General features: G+C 34.8%; 2 protein-coding genes across 2 annotated transcripts; one reads left to right on the forward strand and one right to left on the reverse strand.

The window, feature by feature from the left end:
• Positions 1-944: 944 nt before the first annotated feature.
• On the reverse strand, positions 945-6,378 carry LOC120342834 (carbohydrate sulfotransferase 1-like). Its single transcript, XM_039411819.2, has 8 exons — positions 6,114-6,378; positions 5,325-5,663; positions 4,893-5,017; positions 3,274-3,431; positions 3,034-3,151; positions 2,702-2,782; positions 2,072-2,238; positions 945-1,602 (listed from the first exon to the last, which is right to left on the reverse strand). Exons 1-8 carry the CDS (start codon positions 6,376-6,378, stop codon positions 1,239-1,241), a joined length of 1,617 nt encoding a protein of 538 aa, XP_039267753.2. The 3' UTR covers positions 945-1,238.
• A 7,405-nt stretch (positions 6,379-13,783) lies between these two features.
• On the forward strand, positions 13,784-15,496 carry LOC120342299 (uncharacterized). Its single transcript, XM_039411074.2, has 3 exons — positions 13,784-14,287; positions 14,797-14,894; positions 15,171-15,496. Exons 1-3 carry the CDS (start codon positions 13,830-13,832, stop codon positions 15,356-15,358), a joined length of 744 nt encoding a protein of 247 aa, XP_039267008.2. The 5' UTR covers positions 13,784-13,829; the 3' UTR covers positions 15,359-15,496.
• Positions 15,497-22,209: the final 6,713 nt, after the last annotated feature.

The following is a 22,209-nucleotide window of genomic DNA, read 5'->3' on the forward strand; positions in this document are numbered from 1 at the left end:
GACCAATTGATTTGAAATTTCCAGTGGTTAAATGTGGATTTTTTTTAGAGGGTTATTACTTTTTAAATTTCCTATGAGATCTGCTAATTTATTCAAAATTTCACTGTTTTAACTTTCACGAATGCGAACACTGTTGTAGTACTTATTTCAAGCGGTTCCGCCAAACGTGACGGCTGCTTCTAAAAATCCTTGCTACTGAAAACTCGAAAGTTTTTTGAGGGTACCTGTAACGTTAAAGGTAAGGACTGCTTCGCTGTGGTCTACCCTACGTGTCCATATATTTGAGCATCACTCTATTGTTTAAATGTGAGACGACCGCAAGGGTAACGTGTACCGCTGATGACGACTTCCGTTATATTTGTCGTACTCTAGTTACTAGTAGATTTATATGAAGAGTAACAAGTTATTGTAACTTACGTAGTGATATGCACTAGTAAATATGATGTTTAAGTTGTTCTTATCATATTATATTCTTATGTTACATGCTTGTATCGTTATAAAGCTGTTGTTTGTGAAGCATTTGTTACACAAGCAATGTTCAGCATTTTTGGTGTAATCAAATTTGGTTATTCAAAACAAAATCATTTGATTTTGCAGAGTTTCTCACAAATTAAGATGCCGAATATACCAAAACCGGCGGCTAACGAACATGACGCACGCCCAATTTCGAAATTCATTTGTTGAGCATGCTTTTTCCAGTCGAATAATGTATGTATGTGTTCATTTCGACTCTATAATCATACATGTTCTTTGTGTTCAAATAGTGTTAACTATAATAAGTATAATGAATGTTGAATTATCTGATTTTAAAGAAAAATGCGAAATACTTTGTCCTTAGGCAAATTTTCTTATGCCACCTAAAAAACGCCATCGAAAGTGGCAATAAAAAATGTGACGACTTCGAGTATTTTCATGTTTCCGTGCAAATATCTTTATTTTTGGCAATAATAATATTTTGCGAATATTAGTATGTGACATTAAAATTTGATTACATAATAAAGAAAAGATATTGCGTTCAAGTACAAAAATGCAATTACATAAATTTATTGCAGCATATTTCAGCCCTTCACAGTCGGGCCACACGCCAATAATTTATCCACTACGTGTCCGGGCCGATCAACTGTTGATTCGATGCGAGAGGAGCTGGTTGTTCTCAATGACAGTGGCCTTTGATACCGATTTCGGCAACTTCGTAAAGAAATTCAGTACTAGAATAAGCGTGCCGAACCAATAAGATGTCATGTATTTATTATAGCACTTATATTAAGATTAAGTAAATCTTCTTCATTTTTAAAATCTTTGTAACCTAAACTCCTGAGCGCTTCAAAACACCGTTTTTGTATTCGGTTAATAGTATGAAATGTAAGGTGCTTTCTCCATGCCTGCATGGCGGTGTTAGAGTCTCTCTGTGTAGAATACGGATCTTTTGCTGCATCATATTCTTTTGTATTGAAATGTCTTTTAGCGCGTACACTATCTTGCTTTTTTCGTAACTGTGTGTTCCGGTTTATCCAGGATCGAACGCTGTCGACAAAGGGCAATCCGATAAAATCATAGATTTCTTTTGCCATATCTATAGGATTTGTTGCCATATCTTCATATCTGAATGCCAATTAAAATATAAGTCAATCTATGATCAATTGAATACCAAACATCAATCGAAATATTAAATGCCAGGAATGGCGAGCTAGGTAGGTTAATTAACTTCATTTAATTTATTTGAATACAATACTGTATTAATTCTCACTTAACATCGACCCCATAGCTGTAAATTCGTTGCGGTGGTTGTGTTTGCTTTCATACAAGCAATATATACTTCTGTATGGATTGTTCTATAACAGAGCATGGGCGGTGTCTCAAAATGTCATGTCCCATTTATAGCTCGCATGTCCAAATTGTTCGAGGAACCATGGACACCATATTTTCGAGACACTTAGGTTGCCGTTAATGCCGTATGATTATGTACTAAATAGATTTCATATATTACAGAAATATTTTTGATATATATATATAATATATTCAATAAATAGCCGATCTCGTGCAAAATTGTGGAATCCTAGTTTATCATTACCTGACAAGTTTGTATCGGTCTTGCAACCAATGGACATTTCTTCCCGCCCGCACATTTGTTGCATGTTGATCACACACGGAGGCAATGTTTCCAACAATTTCCCAATCATTATGAATTTTTAACCGAGAGCTAGCGATGCCACGTGGATCTCGAACGAGGTGGATAATCTGTAAATTGAGAGTCATGTCGTTGTTGCTTAAGGTTAGTATTCTCCTGGGAGACGGACTCAAATTTGAATAATAACAACCATGATATTGAGATAGAGAGCATACCACACGCATAGTAACAAGTTAAAATCCATATATATAACAAGATCGATCAAGCAAACTCCAAAACCAAGTTAAAAGTAAAATGTTATCTTGCAATAATTCGATCGATATATGCTAACGAAGAATTGTCATTTATTCATTATACATAACAAGGCCTTGCGCAATTATCGAGCGAACTTATTATGCAGAATGAATTTGCTATTCTCATTACACGAACATACGTTAGTGGAGGTTTATTGTTAGTTTTGAGAGCTTAAAATTGTCGACGTGCGTGACTGTATAATTAATAAATCAATACAATAACCAAATTTTTGTTCAAAATATGTGAATACAAATTTGCTTGACGATTCACTTAACTTACCTTGAAATCTATACTTGGATCCCGAATAATTGGTTCCAAACTCTTTATATGACAGAGTTTTATGACTTTAATCGCGGAAATCTGAAAATTTAATGACAAGGGTTTGAATGATACCGCGGAAACGCTTTGCAACATGCAAAAAAGCGGACAAACACCCCACAGTGACAGTCAGTCCATCGCATTCTCCATCGGCACAAAAGTTAACGCTGCGGCGCCAAGGAATATTATACTTATGTTAATTGTTGGAAATAAAACACAAAAAGTAACGACGTGATTTTTGTATGAGTAACTGTGAACTCGCGGTAGTAACTAGTTTGCCGTAGCCCACTTACTTTCCGTGACCTGCATTTGTTGTTTACCAGACCAAGATCGACGGGACCGCATTGCGAACATGATGCAACATTTCCTTTTGGGCATATGTCTTTTGAACATAAATCTTTGTGATTATACCTGATTAAGGAAATATTTTGTTAAATTTTTTTGTGCTAAATGGATAATATTATTTTAGTTAAAAAAATACAATTAAACTTCATTGAAACGAGACAAATAAAAACACCATGCATAAACATTACCTGAAGCAAAAATTGTTTTCAATACATTTCGCATGCACATTGGGATCTGTCAGTACTTTCAAGTTCTTGATATCGACACCAATCTCATTATACAGTGTTTTCAAGTCCGGGAAATTGCATTTTAACATATTGTGTAGCACCGAAACACGACGTTGAACCTGCCAAAATATAGACACAAAATGAAAAAGATCTAAAATCAGTGTGGCCTTATGGTCGGATTCGGGGGTTCGCACGAACCCGTTCTTGGAATTGTATGATAATCAGCGAACCCGGTCTTGTTTTTTGTTTTAGGCGTTGGCCGACTACAGAAAATGTGTAACGTACACCGCAGTTGACGACTAGCGTTATATTTGTCGCCTCGGAAGTTATAAATAAGATTTATGTACAGCGTATCATGTTAATGTAGCTTACGTAGTGACATACGTTGGTAAATATGATGTAAAACTTATTACTTATCGATCTTTAGATCGGTAAGTATGTTGATAGGTATTTGTCTGTTTGTCTGTTAGATGCACGCGATATCTCACGAAGGCGAGGTTGAATCTGCTCCAAATTGCATGTGCATTCATCATATCTCGGACCAGAAGCCTATTGATTTTGGATTGATTATGTCGTATAATTAGCAAGTTATTAATTAATTAGTGATGGGACACGCGGTGTCACTATTGAGTCATGAATCGAAACTGCAGTTCCGATCGATAAGTCTTCGGTCTCCGACCGATATTCTCGTTTTACTCATTGCTTGACATCATTATTTCACAGGGTGTTTTCACTTTGTTGAGCATGAGTTGTTTAAACATAATAGGATTTGGAATCTACCAATCATAATAACCACTTTAAATACCACTGGAATGATAAACAGGGGGCCATGAGTGCTAAAGCTTCCAGAAGGGGGCCACGAGTCCTAGTAGGCTGGGAACCACTGGTATATGGAAAGTAAGACTGGGGTTTCCACAAAATCACTATATTTGTATTGAATATAGATGAAAATCCTATTCGCGTAACATTCAATAAAACTTGCGTCATATCTTGATTGTCTTGAGATTATATCAACTCAACCTTCATTATGCTATACTGATCAAACAAACCAGTGTGCGTAGGACCTAAATTTTTCCCTGGACAAACAAGGAAGCAATTGAACTCACGTAAACTGACCATTCGGTGGACAGACGTTCTATTATCTTTTCAAGTTCTTTCGAAATATAAAGTTAACGGGAGTGTGTGTGTGTTTTTTAATCGATATTTATCATCAATAATAAATCGTCTTTTTCAGTAGTAAACCAATGTCTTATTTTGGACACAATTCAGAATGTAGCGCAACAAGGAAAATAATGTATTCGGTGAGCCGTAGGCCGAGCTGAATTGATTTTTCTTGATACTTTGAAAATTTGAGATGTATTTGTCGACATGAAATGCTTTTGTTTTATGTTAATCGGTATCAGATTGTGATAGTTAGAGTAATTCTTCGATAATTTTTTTTGGCCATCCAGAAAGTGCTCTTGTGACCCTATTGAAATGACATTTCGTAAAAGAGCCTCGTAGAAAAGGATGCTAGTTCCTAAAATCCATGGTTACCTGTCAAGGTTTATTAAAAGTATCAAAACAAAAATATACACTACCTCTGACGTACAGTTCCACCCAAAGGGAAATAGAGGTTCAAACGTATAAAAGGCTTGTGGATGTTGATTAAATAATTGTCCAAGAAATGTTGAACCTGACCGATAGTTCGTTACGATTATGACACCTACACAAAAGAGGAGAATAATGATTCAAGTTGATTTTTTACCTATAAATTGATTTTGTTTGATTCTATAAAGTAGAGTAACCTGCGGTATATTTCATCATGGAAATTTATATACACAGAAAATATTTCTGAACTGATGCCATAATAATGAAATAAACTAATTCTAACTGTGCAGACATTTCTGGTGTGATTGATAAAAGATTTCCAAATTTACGGGAGGAGTTATCTCTTGTTAATTTAAATTGATTAAAAAGTAATACTATTAATTTCCGTCTAGGTTCAATTAAATGAAAAAACCAAAAATCACCTTTTGTTTGTTCTGGTAACAGTTCAAATTTGGTATGAGTGCTGTTGCTTGTGTCACTAACAAAAGGATATAAAACGTCGTCTAATGCTGATTCAAATTGCGTCAAATTTCGTACGTCATCCTTTGATATGTTTACATGTATTTGTGGCAAATGACGCAATATCGACTGGGCGCTTTTTGTAGTTTTCATCGTTCTAAAAGTCAGAGTAGTCGTTGGAATGTTTGTCGTCGTCTTTGCTATTTTTTTCTTCGAGGATTTTTTCTTAACTCGTTTTTTATTCATTGTTACAAACGGGAGTTTAATTTTCGGAACAGGGTCCATATTTTGATATCGCAATTCTGAAAAAAATCGATAGAAAAAATAAATAATGAATTAATAACTTCAGTTTGAAAGACCTGAATTATATAGTTTATTCAATAGTGAAATCAGTATGTTGCATATGAGTCGACAAAGATGACGGTATTAGTTGACTTTAAGTCTATGTCAATTTGGCAGGACATGATCTGAAATAGTATATATATTTGAACATGATTCAAAACACAAGTGTTGAACAGTTAATGGAATCATTGTCGCTGAACCATAATTTGCAAAAGTACATACATTTAACACTTCATAAGATGATAATATCGAATAATTTTGGCCATATATTGCTTGGTTTCTAGGTGGATTTTTTCACGCCCAGTTGCCTATGATTAAGTAAACCGTATCAATTATAAAAAATTTGGCGACTTTCAAACAATTTCATTCGTTGTAATAGCATCAAAGTAACGTTTGATGACCGGTCTTACCTGTTAACTTTTCTGTGGGTGTCTCCAAAAAATCTCGCCTGGCTACCGCTGGTTTCCATTCTTTCCACATTTTTAGTTCACTTTTAACAGAGTAAGAAAATTGCGATGGCTTCTGCATGGAGTCGTGACCAGTCCATTCAGGTGTAGTCATCCCAGAAAATTCTATCAGAGACACCGCCAAAGATATTGCAGCAATTGTAAAAATGAGCGGAAAACAGACATGCTTGGACGTAACGCATCTAATAACACTATGTACATTGGCCATTTGATTTGTCAGATCTGTAAAGACAGCGGATTAATGTCAGGATGTCGCGTCTACTTTTGTTAAACATGGACGTTATTACATTCAGTAGATTGAAACATACACAAATATTTTCAGGCATGGTTTTCAAACATTCCGAAATTCATATAAGCCTAATATCCTATCCTATATATCCTCAACTCTAGTTAGGATATTAGCAAATGAATCACACACATATCGGATATGCTAGTGTTAAATTTTCTAACCAACAGAAAAAAATGCCAAATCAAAACCCAAACTGAACGCACTGCACGAAATGCATTCAATTATCTGGAAATTCTGGATTAAAGAACAATGTTGTAATTTATTCATCTGCAAGTTTATTTGATATTGTTAATTAATATCTTTCAATTCAGCAAGACTGTACTATAGTCTGGTATTGTCGTTTACCAATCGTTAACGGTGTTCAAGCTATACTGAGGGCTGTCTGACTTACACAACAATTTACAGTGCGATATACATCAAATCACTCCTGTTCTTGCCATTTTTAAAGTCTCTCCGAAACTGCGTATTATCACTTACTCTGAGCTTTCATATTATCACAAATTAGAACGTATTCGACTCCTGTAAACGCTGAGAAATATTAAATGACTATTTGATTCACGCGTCGTTTCCACGCTTTGTCGTCAATCTAAAAGTATATTTACATTTGGCGGGGTCACATATCGTGAAGAATTTTACGCATAGGAATAATGCTTTTATCCTCACTACCACGTATGTACTTTTGGCCTAAGAAGTCATTGAAACAGCCGGAAGATAGACTATTAAACATGAGTTATCGTCCGGCAATGTTCTCGATATTTCAATGGCTTCCGCGCGTTACTTTATTCATTAACAACAATAATACTTGGACTATAATATTGCTTATACCTATTATAATTAACTCAAACAATTTTGCTTTTAACGTTAGTTTGTGTTTTTGAAAATAACAACATTTAGGAACATCCAAAGCAGCGGATAATGTAGCGAAATTACTGCTGAGTTATTCATTTCTCGGCAACTTACTCCCTAGGAGAGCAATTAGATTAATTGTGCACAGCATCAAATACTTCATGTAAATAGTAAATTGTATCTATAATATATGAACAGATCGTAGCAACATTAATATTTTATAAGCAGAATTCTTAGTTATAGCAAAAAATAGGATTTTATCACCAAACGAGATGTACGTAATCTGGCAACCCTGTCATGAATAATCAATAACTTTAACATATTTCAATCATATAAGAGTTAATGAGTTTTGGCACAGAATTAATGCTGTACGTGACTCACACAAGGTCATTAGAGGAATTAGGATTCCGACAAAGACTAAATTTCCACGATGTTTCTCTCATGAGTAATTCCGTTAAAAAAGTAAATTCATTGTGAAGAGGGACATTTGTAAAATGAAGTTTAATACTTTAAATGATTCTAATTAGTGATATTAGTCTTGAATGTTTTAGAAGAAGCGAAATTACCTATAGTCAAGTCAAAATACCGCTTCCGCGGTCATGACGAGTTATTTGTATTTTACGTCAATTTCACGCAAAAATTAAATACTGAACTCTATTCAAAGTTATACAGTGAACGTTTATGATTGATGTCAGGCATGAAAAAGCTGAAATATTTCTAAATGCAGTGTGGAATAATAGAATGGTATTCGGAAGCTACGCCCATACTAATCGCAATATGTTTGTGTGACGCATGACGCCCATTAGGTAAATGTTAGAACAAAGTTCTTTGTTACGCAACTTGAGGACGCAAATGCGTCGTTTTTACGTCTCTTTTTGAAATCAATTTAAAAAAAGCAACTGGATTTGATGAGAAGATTTTGTTATAAGAATGGGGCAATACTCGTAACAAATCGCCAATATTTGATAGAAATATTTGTATTCCATTTGAAATAATCGACTATTCAATATTTTTCGCTGCATCGTTTCTAAAAAATTGACTAAATTGAAAAACGTTCCAAACTAGGGCTATTCGAAAATAATTTACAAAAACACATGATTAGTATTTGTTCCAAATTTCCCAGATTCAGTATCATGTAGAATGCAGATAGGAGCGCAACAGCAAGTCGACACCAAAATATTTTTTATTTCATTCTGCAGTACTGGGACTATAGAAACATTGTTACAATTGTAATAAACTTTCTCGTAAATTACTGACAATAAATTTAACAACATGACGCAAGCAATGTTTTTTCATGGCCTTGAATGCCAAATTCAAACCTCTGAAATCAACGCCCTACTTGTGTACATAACCTCAAGGATGGGAAAGGTGTTGACAAGTGGGTAGCAACCTAATTTAAGTATATCTGCAATGAAGGTCGAAATTATGGTAAATCGAATACTTGAATATAACACCAATTCCATGATGTAAGACGCCTTAAACTTCGAGTTTCGTTTGTTAGTCACAAATGACGTTTTTGTGTTTATAATATTTATCTGATAGGGTAATATATTATAAAATGTTTTGCAAATTTTGTACATATATATATATGTAATAAAAGTTGCTTATTCGCTGTGAACACGAAATAATATTTTCTTATTTTTCGTAAAATTAAGGTAGAATTCACATTAGCAATGTCACATCATACTAGTTATACGTGGAAAACAGTGGTAGACAGGGACGCGGATTCGGGAAAAATGACATTTGAGTCCGAACTTCGAAAAAAAGTTTGACTCCGAAATCCAACTCCGATAGAATCAAAAACTTTGGTGTAAGCACTCAATGCTTCCTGAGATTTTGAACAATACTGCGACCACCTGAAATTCATAATTTCCACTTTACTCTCCGGAGTCCGGAAAATACGACTCCGGTTACAACTCCAGTGAAAACATGTCAAATTCCATCCTCAGCCCTGGTGGCAGATAATAGAGAAACGTCTTCAGCAAACCAATTTAATATTTTGTTCGTGTCCTCTTTCTCTCGTTTCATGAATATTTTAAATTTACGTAATGTACGTATACTAAAATGACCACTACACACCCAATATAAAATCGAAGTCAAAATGAATTCAATTACATATCATCAATAAAATATCGCTAAAATCTGAACCGTCACTGCTGGGCGATAAAGAGTGTTTTTAATCGTTTGACAATGAAAATCAAAACAGCGGAGTCACAGTTTTGCGTTATGTCAATTTTTGGAGTCCGAAAAGAAGTCGTATATTGAACTTTCGAGTTGGGTGTTAGAATACCAAGAGATTAGCTCATATAGCCGGGGCATATAGCATTTCTATATAGTGAAATTGTTATCGCTTTCTGTTTTCTTGCTAATGCTTTCAATCACAGACTGTGAAACTTGTTGATGGCTTGAGTTCTGTTGGGGGAAAATGGCTCTCAAAATATCAAATAGTCATAAATTATAATATATGTTTTAATGTTGGAAATTCGAAGTTGTTCTCGACGAAGGCTTTTTATCGACACTCTAAGCTAAGGCTATGCGACACATACATACATTCCACAAACCATCATCAAAAAAATGGATTAAAACATGATTATTCTGAAATAAGGGTAAATTTAATAATATAAAATGAAATAATGTCGTATTATGTTTAGACCTCCGATGTCGGTCCTTTCTCAGTGTTAAGGGGAGTTTGTGTGTATGTGACAAGTTCATTTGATTTTGCATATTCAAATATAGTATCGTCAATTTTAATTCTGGGTGAATGTCATCACATAATTACGATATTGTTTACATGACTACATGAGACAAATTTATCCTAATCTTTGGTTAAACAATGGGGCTGAAGGACCCAATCCAATTTCGCTTATATATATTTAGTCCATGCATATTTGATGAATATCGTATTTTACGTCTAAACAATCTTTAATGCGTATATACATTCTATATATATTTATAGGCACAATGACATAATTGCCGAGATACGCTTTCAAACTGAAACAGCTTGACGTAAAATGCCATTCATTTTTGGCGGGAAAAATTAATATTAATGCTGAAATAAGCTCATGCCAGGGTGAGTATATAAACATCTTGGACAAAAGCATACACGTGCCTCGTACGTCGTAATGAGAAGTCAAGAGATTTGAAGAAAGATGGAGTTATTATTGGCACACTGTCAAAATATCCATAAAAGTGAAATAACTCTCAGACAGTCAGACCTCGTAAAAAAAAAATTTGACCCAAGTTTAAAACAGTCCGACCTGATCAGGATGTCAAATAGCATAGAAATAGCTATAGCATTAATGCACGTTAAGAAAGGGATTTGAGCGTAAAACGACGTCATAATCACAACGTAGCGTAGTTTAGATCTTTCACAGTTCATCCTCCTGTTTTAGTCATCTGAAAATAGAATTTTTATTATTTTTTTCAAATTTCGCCGGATGCCGATAACCTTTGACAACGAAAACAAGTTGTCAGATCGCCATCGATATAGAATGAACTATAATATGTAATTATTCAAGTAGAAGAGCAACGCTTAAATAAAGAGTAAAACCTTGGCTTCATTACGGTGGGGTGATTTCCAGATGATATAGAAACCCATAATTATATTCAACGTATTTCATACTATTAAAAAAAGATATTCGCATAATTTGTAAAATGTACCATGCAGCTAATGGGGTCATCCATCGAAACATCAGTGCGTCATTTGACTCCAATTCGTATATTTTATGCGCTTAAATATTGATGTCCAAGATTCTGAAACACTTTTTCAATTAATGTGTGTGGCGACTGGATCTCTATAAATGTCAACACGTCGTGCTGTTATACATACCCTCCCCCAGAAAGCGGTGGAAGCATCCGGAACAGCTTTGAATTAAAAAGGAAAGGTATAATTAGCTACGCAAAATCATTTACGTCGACTCAGGTGAAGATACCTCTTCAATATATTTGCTCAAGATATACACTATTGAATAGATCTATTTAGTATTTGACTGAGATTATTCAATGATAATAAGGTTATTACCACCCATAAAATATTATGAAAAAAATGATTTTATACGTATAAATTGCAATTGAAGAATAACTCAAAGAAGTCTCGAATTCGTTGACTCATGTAAAGATTCCGATATCAAACTCACAGCAAGTTTTTTGGCGCTCATAAGTGATGTACCATAATGGAGGTAACTAATTTTGTTTGCCTACTTTACATCAAGTTGTGTAAAAGGACTGAAACTTATGGGCAGGGGGTATATTCACTTGGCTAACACAGACAGTGCCCGAACTCGTAATAGCACTAAAAAAAGGAAAATCGGAATAAAATTATGGACTAATCCTAACCTGGTACACACACTACTGGAGTACCAGCTTTTTAACATTTATGCTAGTTTTTGTGATAATGGGCAATCAACAGCTGAAAGGCAGCCAAAAAGGGTAAGGGTAGCTGCATTGTTTACCGCGCCTAGGTGTCTGTTAATTTGATGATTACCTGTATTTGCATAATAGGATATTATTTAGATTCGTGATTGGATTGATAATGTTATTTGAAAAGAGATTTAAATTAGTCTCAGCGTAAGCATTTCAAAATTAGTTATGTAATAATTATTTTCTCCACAAAAATTCAAATAACGAGGAATTTAAATAATTACGTCACTAATTATTATCGTTCCTGCTAATCAACCCCTACTTTTAGGTTGAATACTATTCGGTTTATCAATATTGATTCTATTTGAAATCAATTTTTTTCGTCGTGCATAATCTTTACCTTGTCTTATATAAGTTCGGGTGTCAATCCTATCCCGTTATAGTAATGTAACAAGGAATGGAACATTTTGAATTTGTACATAAAGACAAAACAAAATGCAGAGCATATGAGTATTAGGACTCGTTACCAGTTAAATTATTTTTTAAATGGGTTATTGACATCTTTTGTGCATTCTTTGAACAGCATTTCAAACAGTTATCTTGATGTTGACGAAAATTATTGTAAATGATAAAGCTTTTTTCATTGCATTGAGCAGAGCGTTGAACGCATAAATATCAAAATGTGGTGCAATTGTCTATTTCACGACAAGCTTGACCATGATCTATGTAGAAATTAAGTTTTAAATTTAATTCGAAATAACTTCGCTCAAAATCACGCGGTCGCTTACAGGGTTTTTCATCAAAAGTGCTGTTTTACAATTGTTAAAGTTCAGGATCTCCAGGAGGAAGTAGTCATCACGAGCCGTCGATAGTCATCCTTCGAATACTATTACTAGCAGCGCAACTACAGGGTGTAGTTGAAAATGAGAAAAAGTTTGGATGCGGTGAGTAACTCGGAAAAGTGATGAGGGTGGCAAATCAGAAATAATGCAAATTATAGTAACGTCGCTATGAATTTGTTCATACAATTTTTTTTAATTTTCTGTGGGTCCTGAAGTAATAATTTATAACATTTTAATCCATGTTCTTGTGAAAAGATATGATATCGAAAGCACAGTGTAAACACCTTTGCTTCATACAAAATTTGATTCCACCACCAAAGTAGAAACATTTCCAAGCTTGAAAATAGCCCATCATATATATTCAATTTTAGAACTGTGTTTCCTGTTTCTTTCTTTTTTTTCGATTTGAAGTAACATGATATTGTACTTCCACATTTTTTAATTTTTCACCTCCAAAGGTCAATATTAAATTATTGCCTCTACACAATGGCGCCAAGTGAAATATACTTTATTCGATATATTTACAAAGGATTAGAGCCGCTAGTCAGTATATTATTCACCGCCTGTTGTCTTTCGCCGTCTATCAATAATCAATTCAATATTGCTAATCTGGCAACTTTACATTCGGTGAACATCAAATAAATTAACTTCACTGGAACGGATAATATTACATATAATAATCTTCATTTTGCCATTAATTAATGAAAGTACAGTAGACGATGTAGTATGTCAGTAAGAGACAACTTGAAAGCATGTTCGAAGTCTTCTAGTACATGACTGCAACGTCAAGACCAAAACTAATATTCCAATTCATTCAAACTAATTACGTTATAATCCAATTAGAGAGTAATGATTTATGTTCCTACATATGTATACAATGTAATCGTGTGATGCGTATTCGGATATATACTGGATAACTAAATAAGGGAGTTCGTTTATTGCTTTATAAAAGACAAGCAAGGTTGTTTTTTAGTTCAATCTTGCTGGTACGCTGAGCAAAGCCAGCATACGTTTCCGGTTATTATAGTTTAAAGTCGCAAGATTGCTACTTGTCTGAAATGATTGGAAATATTTTCATTGTGTGCGAAATTTCCAGCATGGAGCAAAGTTGTAGCAATTTCGCGTTGCGTGCCCCAATATAGACATCTTTCGCGTCAAAATGGTGATATACTGGAGGGTTATTTATCACTAAATGCATCTGCCGTAACGTATTGTTTCGTCCATATTGTTTAATTATTTCAATATCTAAAATCGGTATATATATTATATTTCATTATAAATTCAGTTTATTTCATTATTCAGCTTTTATACCTTGAATAAAATATGTACATACATCAACTATTTTCTGTGTTTGTAATCGTATCAACAGTACAATGCCTGCTCGCATTCCCGGCAAATTCAGCCTGTCATTCTAATCAAGACGGTCAAGTACCTGAGTCAGTTTACGATGTCCTGTTTTCAAACGTAAAAAACAACGAAGAGAAACGACAACACTGGACGACAGGTATAGGCCCCGGTGGAAAAAGATCGTTCAACGGCTTAGAAGAGGATGATGACACGGTGGTTTCAAATTTAAACAAAAAGAAACTTGGCTATTTGATATGGCTGACAATTTCGCGAAAAAATCCTTACAATCCTGACTTGATGACTCGTCAACATTGGACAAGCGGGTTAGCACCTGGCGGAAGAGCAGTTATCGATAAGAAGCAACATTGGACAACTGGCTTATCTCCAGGAGGAAAAAGAGAATTTTATCACCCTTACGATTCTGATGTATCACGGTATTTTATCATTATCTGTTTTTAACTTATATACAGACGTTTATCCCAAAGATATATCTTATTATTACTAACGGTAATATTCTTTTTGTGAACTTTTGTTAAAACACGTTTAAAATTTTAAGCAAACTTTGAGTGATTCGAAAAAATCAAAGACTTCCATAAAATGGCTCAAGAAAGTAATATTAGTAATGTCTCAGATATACGTTAAAACCAGTCCCCACAATAAAGATAACATCTAATGAAACTTCTATAGGTGTACACTACTGAAATAGCGGGCTTACTTCCATTACTACGACCTCGGTCCATGAATGAAACTAAAAGTCGAACACGACCGGGAATAGATCTCAGTAATTTTAAAATCCAGATTTCAATATTTTAAGACCTATCCACCTGGTTAGAATAGAGCTACATGTGGTAGAGCTACAGGGCCTATTGGCCGATTCCATTTTTTTTAATCAAAAATGTTTCATGTTGTTTTTTCAAAAAAATAAAATATTTTTATCTCTAAGGAACAATAAAAAAGAAAAGACAAACTCCGAATACATGAACAACTTTTACAATCAGCTTCAGACTGACTTTGAGAAGTCGGACAACTGGAACGAACCAGGCAAGTTCATTTGTTGCAGTTTTCATATATATAAATATATATATATATATATATCACAACGTTAAAATATGGACTCACTAAGTTACTATTATGGAGTATTTACTAGGATTATTTAATGTCTATCACACTGCTTCCATTTGGGGGAGAGTGGGTAAATAACGAAGTTTTATGTTCTCCATTGACTGAAAATAGACATAGATCAGTCATTTGACGTCAAAAGATTATCTATTTTTAACAGAGGACGGTCAGTACTCATATTATTCAATTTTTGTTCAGTGATGCGAGGAATGAGCAATGATATCGAGCAAGACTGGATATCCGATGGTCTCTTGGGAGCACACGGGTCACTAGATTCCGAAAACGATAATGCCGTTCTTTTGCCAACGTTTCAGCGTAACGATGCTGCAGGATCGATAGCATCTAGTCGCCAGGCTAATCCAGAAGAATTAGCGATACTTGAGTAATCACAACGAAAGCAGCCAATTTCGATAAATAATTTTCAGCCGTGCATCAACGTATATATATTTTTTGCAAAAAAGTATTATGTTGTTTATGTGTAAATATTGCTTTTGACGAGTTCAATAAAATATTGTGAGAAATGATTGCATTTCAAATTTTTACGCCAGAACACCTGAGAGACTAAATACATTCTCAGGACGAAATATTGAAAATAAAGGGTGAAAGATATTTACCCTAGGTATGCTGTTCGTGTACAATCAAGCATATGTATTTATGCATACAAGATTGGTTTATTTTTCTCAGTTGGCATAAAACACGTGACGCGGCACAATGAAACATTAATGAAATGACGCATGATATTTAGATATGGAAAATCGCAGCCTCCAGGTTGCTTGCGGGTTCATGCGAGTATGAAATGAAATTTTTGGAAAGGAAGAAACTCAAAACACAATATTGCAGCCCTCAAACCACAATATAGCAGAAAATGCAACAAACTAAATCAGCGACATTCTTTACATATGCAACACAGTTTGCCAACTGCCAAGACAAGCAAACGAATTATTAGACTGCCCATTGGATTGCTTTTGTTATCACGTTGCTGATTACTCATAGTAGATTCACAGGTTCGAATCCCGAGGGGGATAATTATGTAGGCAATGATAATTCTCCTTACCGCTGGTCGATTTATTTGTCTGTTTAGGTAACAGTGACCAATCAGCGATAAGTTAACAATATAACAATTGTTATGTTTCTCCGACCCTTGACTCCAGAAAATACTTTTTACGCTTATTACGAGAGCGTTTTGGAGAGTTAGCGCTTACAAACTGGTTTACCTGTTTGAAACCATCATTTTTTTTTATATATTCAACCACTTTCTTCTTACATGTACTGATAGCTACGTATGCACTAGTCTATCGCAGCTTCCAACTAAATTAAAGCTTTTCAAAAGACAAAATAACAATCAAGTTATTTGATCCACAACTATTTTTTAGAAACACAACCGAAAACTGACATATAACACGCAAAACCACGAAAACATGACAATGTTTGGGCGGTTTCACACATTGCAATTGTTTAGTCATTGTTCACTTATTGCTGATTGGTCATTATTACAGAATAAACGAGGAAATCTATGCTCTGAGAAACATTTCTTCATTTGCTTACACAGTTATTGTAAGAAAAAGTATAAGTTTATTTCGACTCCACAATCAGCAGAACAGACGATAAAATATTTGATAAAGCTAAATAAATAAAACTGATTTCAGAATCAGGAAAGCGAACAAAACCTTGGAGTTGGGGTATTACAGAAATTTTTTTATTGATGAATTTGATTCTTCATAATATTTTGTTCGCAGAATTTTTGACGCTTACTATTTTATAAAATTGACTTAGTTTTCTACTTTTACTAAAACCGTTTCAACGAAAATCGACCGCAGTTCGGAAAAGGCCTTTGATGACGTATCCTGAGAACTCGTTCCAGAACTTATATTCATCGCACATTCGCGAGTATAGGCCGTGAGACGAGGCCCTGAAAAACGCCTAGAAAATTAGTTTCGTAGCGCACATAAGGGAACTTGCTCCCATTTCCAAAAGTTGCACGTTTTAAGAAAAAGACGATTTTACTACAAGAAATATGCCCCACGATCTGCCCTATATTCTCTACTTTTCCGCAACATTGGCCATCGAATGCAGACTTCTGTATTACATAACAATTAAAATTCGATCAGCTGTTCGCGGTCGGATGAATCTCAGTTCGTAGCCTCTCCATCGTCTTTTTTAGTTTTATTATTTGAGTTATACTCAGACGGTGTTAAAAAGTATAAATAAGTTATTGAACACTTATAGATCCTCACCATGGATATAGGCCGTAAGACGAGGCCCTGAAAATCGCCCAGAAAATGAGTTTCGTAGCGCACATCTGGTAACTAAATAAATCATTTAGTTTTGTATGAAAATGAACATACTGAACGCATTACAGCTTGTTCCACAATTCTGATGCGAAATTGAATATAAGGGGTTCCCAGAAAATCAATAACCATAGGTTTACAACAACACAGCATAAGAACTATGCAATTCAAAAGCCCTGCTGCACACTAACCCAAATGTATTTCTGGAACGTTTTGTCTGACCAAAATCAGACTTCTTCAGACAAGCAGTTTACGACAAAGAACAGTATAGGTTGCATTTATTTTATAGAAGCTATCAAACGTATTCATTTTTAAGCAATGAAGTCATAAATTAACATCGTGAGCACAAAAACACAAATAAATCGGTTATTTTTCATAGAAATCTACCGGAATGGTCAAGAAAATCAAATGAATACAGTATGTACATAACATAGTGAACAGCAATATTACAATTAGTTTTTTTTCAGTTTTGGTGGTTGTGTATTTGAAACAAAGGCAATATTATTTATATAAACAGGACCTTTGACGCTAACCGATGTCTGAAAAAAAAAATAATAAATAATATTTATTTAATTACCTCCAATATCTAATTCACTTTCCTCTGAATTGCTTCCGAAATCCTCATTCTCGAAAATGGACTTTTCCTCTATAAATGTACTGTGGTTTTTGCAGCCGATAGCAAAATCCTTGCAATTTAGGTTGTTTTCGGCACACGCGCATAAGTTATTTTGACACCTATTTTCCTACACTTGCAGTTTGCCAACACAGGAACTGATTTGGGGGCTGGAAGTAGATCCATCAATTTACCCCGCAAAACACCATCATCAAAAACCCATCCATGGCCAATTGGTGGGAGAATAATTGGCCTTGGTTCTTGGCAACAGTGATGAAGTCCTGTCTGGTTATTTGCCCTCAGAACATGCTTCTTCAGTGAATCATTGTTGCGTGAAAGAGTATAATCCTTATGTTCGCCAGTTTTGAAAAGACTTGTCCGGATATCATTTATTTTCTTCATATCCTCTCCATACAGTGACCAAACATATTCCTCGGCTTTATTCCTCGACCAAACATATTCCTCGTCGTTAACCTCAAAAGATATTCATAGCCCTGGTACACGTACTACGTTGCGGTGTCCGCCATCTTGGTTCACATACTTCGGGAGTACCATAAAATCATGTGCCGTTAAATATTTGAATACTGGAGTGTAGGGAAAGAATGAGTGTCTGCGGATATGATAGTAGTAGCGAGTAGGACGAGATGTAATAGATAATGATTGTACTTAAATATAGTTTAATCTTGCAGTACTGGAGATCAGTAACAAACACATGGTAGAACTTGGGCGACTGGGCATGACAAATTGGTAAATTTACCAAGAGAGGTACCACCAGGTAAACGTGGAATTCTAGTGATGGTTTAGTGCAGCGCTTCCCAAACTTTTGTTCGTGTGGCGCCAAATTATCAGGGAAAAAAATCTCATGACGCACTTACACGAAAAATTGCTGCTAAAAAAAAACTCAATTTTGTGATCATTAATACAATACAACTTTATTTCGATCTCTCGTCTTCAGCACAGAACACGAATTAACAAAAATAAAGAACACAGACAATGACAATGTGTACTTTATGCCGTTTAAAGTAAACATGTAGACTTAAGGAATAAAGGCAAAAGGTCAACTCTTCTTCCTCATCTTAGCCTTATTTTCCTTTGAAATGCTAAAAATATCACTCATGTTGGCCAAACTCGGTTTAACTTTAACAGATAAATGTATACTCATCGAGCAGATAAATAAACTGCAGATCGCAAAATTGCAGCAAGTATAGTGTTTACTCTATTGTTACGCAACAATAGAGGCAGACACTATACGTAACAGAAAGTAGAGCTAAGATCTGATGCCCGACCCGACCCGAAATTTCGGGTCGGGCCTGAAATGTCAATCATTACGTTCGGGTCAGGTCGGGCCTGAAATGTCAATAATTATGTTTGGGTCGGGCTTCTCTATCGCTGACTTTTTTAAAATAAATATATGCTTATAAAAAATATATACTAAAACTATGTATGGATACTAAACTAAGGAATACTTGTTAAAAAAGAAATAATTTGAAAAAAATATAGAGAAGAAGCTGTAATAGACCTTTCCCCGACTTTGACCCCCGAAAATATTCTTCCTATACTTAACCATTGCAGAATTTTCGGGGCTTATTTTATCTTGAGAGCGGTTTCGAGTAAAATGGGGTATTTGTTTCAAACCATCATTATAATTCATCGCATACAACAATCTGTTTTTTAAAAGTACCGGTAAAATTTTTCAGCCCAGTATATCACAGCTATTTCTACATTAATTTTTCATTATTGCAATTAAATTAAAACTGCTAGGAAGACAACGTGATATTTGAATTAACTGATTTATATTTAAATTTTTGAAACACAACTGAAAACTAACGAATAGAGTTCAAAAACGCGAAAACGAGGTAATGTTTACGACCACGCCCGAAGATCATCTGTCTTGATTGAGTGAGAAAAGTGTCTGCAAATCCAGTTAATTAGTCGGGCTCGGGTCGGGTTTAATACCAACTCATCCTGAACTCGTGTATGTCAATTCTATCAATTTAACTTTTAGAATACTATCTGTTCTCAAGTTCACACTGCTATTAACAACACAGGCTGTCACGAAATGGTGCCAAAAGCTTTTTTAAATATTACAATAGCATTGCCTTCAAACGTCTTTGTTTGTTTATGTACAAAAATATTAGCAGCCATAGCAGTGGAGTGTTTCCTGCGGAAACTGAGAAATCGGAAAATAACGGAAGAAAACTAATATGCCTATAGTTCACAAGATCTGAAACGTTACCCTTTGTAAAAAGAGGAAGAATTTCGGCTGTCTTGGAGCTTTCACTATACCACTAGATAGTGAGAGATTAAATATATATGTCAAGATATCAACGATGTGTTCTGAAACATATTTCAAAATTCTGTAGCATACCAGTAGCCTACTTACTAATGATGGATGCGTGATTTTGTTTATTTCGTTGTAATGTTAGTGGATAATTGCTACGATTTGTTACGTGTGAGCCCCGTACGCCAAAAGGGTGTTTAACGTTGACGTAAATTCCTTTATTTTTCGAATTGAAACCAATATTTAGAAACATGGAGCATGAAATCTCAATGACAATATTATGGTCAATGAAGACAGTCAAGGTGGTTTTAAAAGTAGGCCCCTAATGTAAAATCGGTAAATTTGAAGTTGAAAAATTCACAACTATGGTCTTTGGGCGCGTCCCGCTTTGAGGTCACAAAAATATGATAACCCTAACTATATATATAATATATATATACAATTAACTTTTGAAAATTGATAATATTAAACTACTGTATTATAACATAATTTGTAAATAGTTAGACAAGTAACATAATGTTTTAAACTAGTTTTATTTTAAATGTATTCAGTTTGACTGGTCGGATCCAGTTAGTATACATCAGCCTGTTGAATTTCGAGTTGCCCCGGATCGAGGTCAATATTTAAAAAAAAGTTATCGAATCGAAAGGACTGAATATTCAAATTATAAAAGCTGATATCTCAAATTATACTCACACTCTAACGATTTGTTCCAATATAGGGTGATATTGAGAGGCGCAGTTCTTACCACTTCATGGCAGCTCCTGCCACGAACGAACCGCGGCAGCTCTTGCCATGGTTTTATAGCGCTATTCAGTATTCAGTAATCAGTATTAACGGTATATTCACAAATTAATGTACCAGATTTTATTTGATCATGTGGAATTATATCTACTTAAACCCTAACCCTAACCCCAAATCAATCAAAACTGTATCCATAAGAAAAACGTTCCAACTTACCCAATATTTGTCACCATAATAGACAGCCCTGTCTTTACGGCCCACCTGCCGCGGTTACGGCAGCAAAATTTTACCTGCCATTGGTTTTCAATTTGCTGCCGCGGTAACGGCAGCTCGACATTGGTTTGTGGCAGCTAAAAAGTCAGTTGCCATGAGTTTGGCCGTAGCGGCCATGGTATGGAAATACCGCCATGGTTTTGCGGCAGCTGCAGATGCCACAGAATACTTAAAACTGCACTTGGATATTGACGTAAAATCATTGTGCTCATTAACTGAAATCTTAGTTCAAGAGTATGTCAAATAAAAGCGCACAGAAGATCGCAATTACTTCCATTTATGAAGTGTAATAAAACTCACAGCATAATTGTGAATATTGAAAGTGAATAGAAGTGGATAATAAGATTTGATGATATACTAAACGTTTATATGCTATCGAAGTGTAAGCAACCACAATGCATATTAAAATATATTTGGAGGACTCCATTTATTCAAAAGACGTTAAACAAATAAACCCAAATAAATAAAATCCCGTATAATCATTACTCACACAATTGTACGTTACACGGACGCAATTGGAACAAAACTTTTTCAACGACTTCTCCATTGTCATTAGCAAATACTGTTTCTATTCAGGAGTTGTTTTCAAAACTATTACAGAATCGCCGCTGCCTATGCCAACATGATTGAAGTCTCATAATTGTGACTTTTTGATTCCGTGGTATAACATAAAGGATTGTTTAATTAATAACGGTATACGAAGAAACCGTGTCATAACGAATCCAAAACAAATCGCACTTAAAGTAGTTTAAAACGTTTTGAACTTGTGTAGATTTCTGTGCAGTACATACTTAGCTCATAGTTTTATTTACCTTTTGGCAAAGTAGTACGGTGATAATGTCAATTTGAGTAAGATGTTGATTTTAAATGCGCTGGTTTACTAGAACCATTATAGTATGTAACCCGTATATGACAAGTAAAAGTAGTTTGAACTCGCCTATTTGATCAATTTATCTTAAAACACAGCGACAATGGTTATTTATTCGTCGAAAACCAAAACGATATGAGATATTCAAAATGCAACGCGATCGATCTACC

This window comes from Styela clava, chromosome 3, assembly GCF_964204865.1.
Source record: "Styela clava chromosome 3, kaStyClav1.hap1.2, whole genome shotgun sequence".
NCBI classification, from domain to species: Eukaryota; Metazoa; Chordata; class Ascidiacea; order Stolidobranchia; family Styelidae; genus Styela; species Styela clava.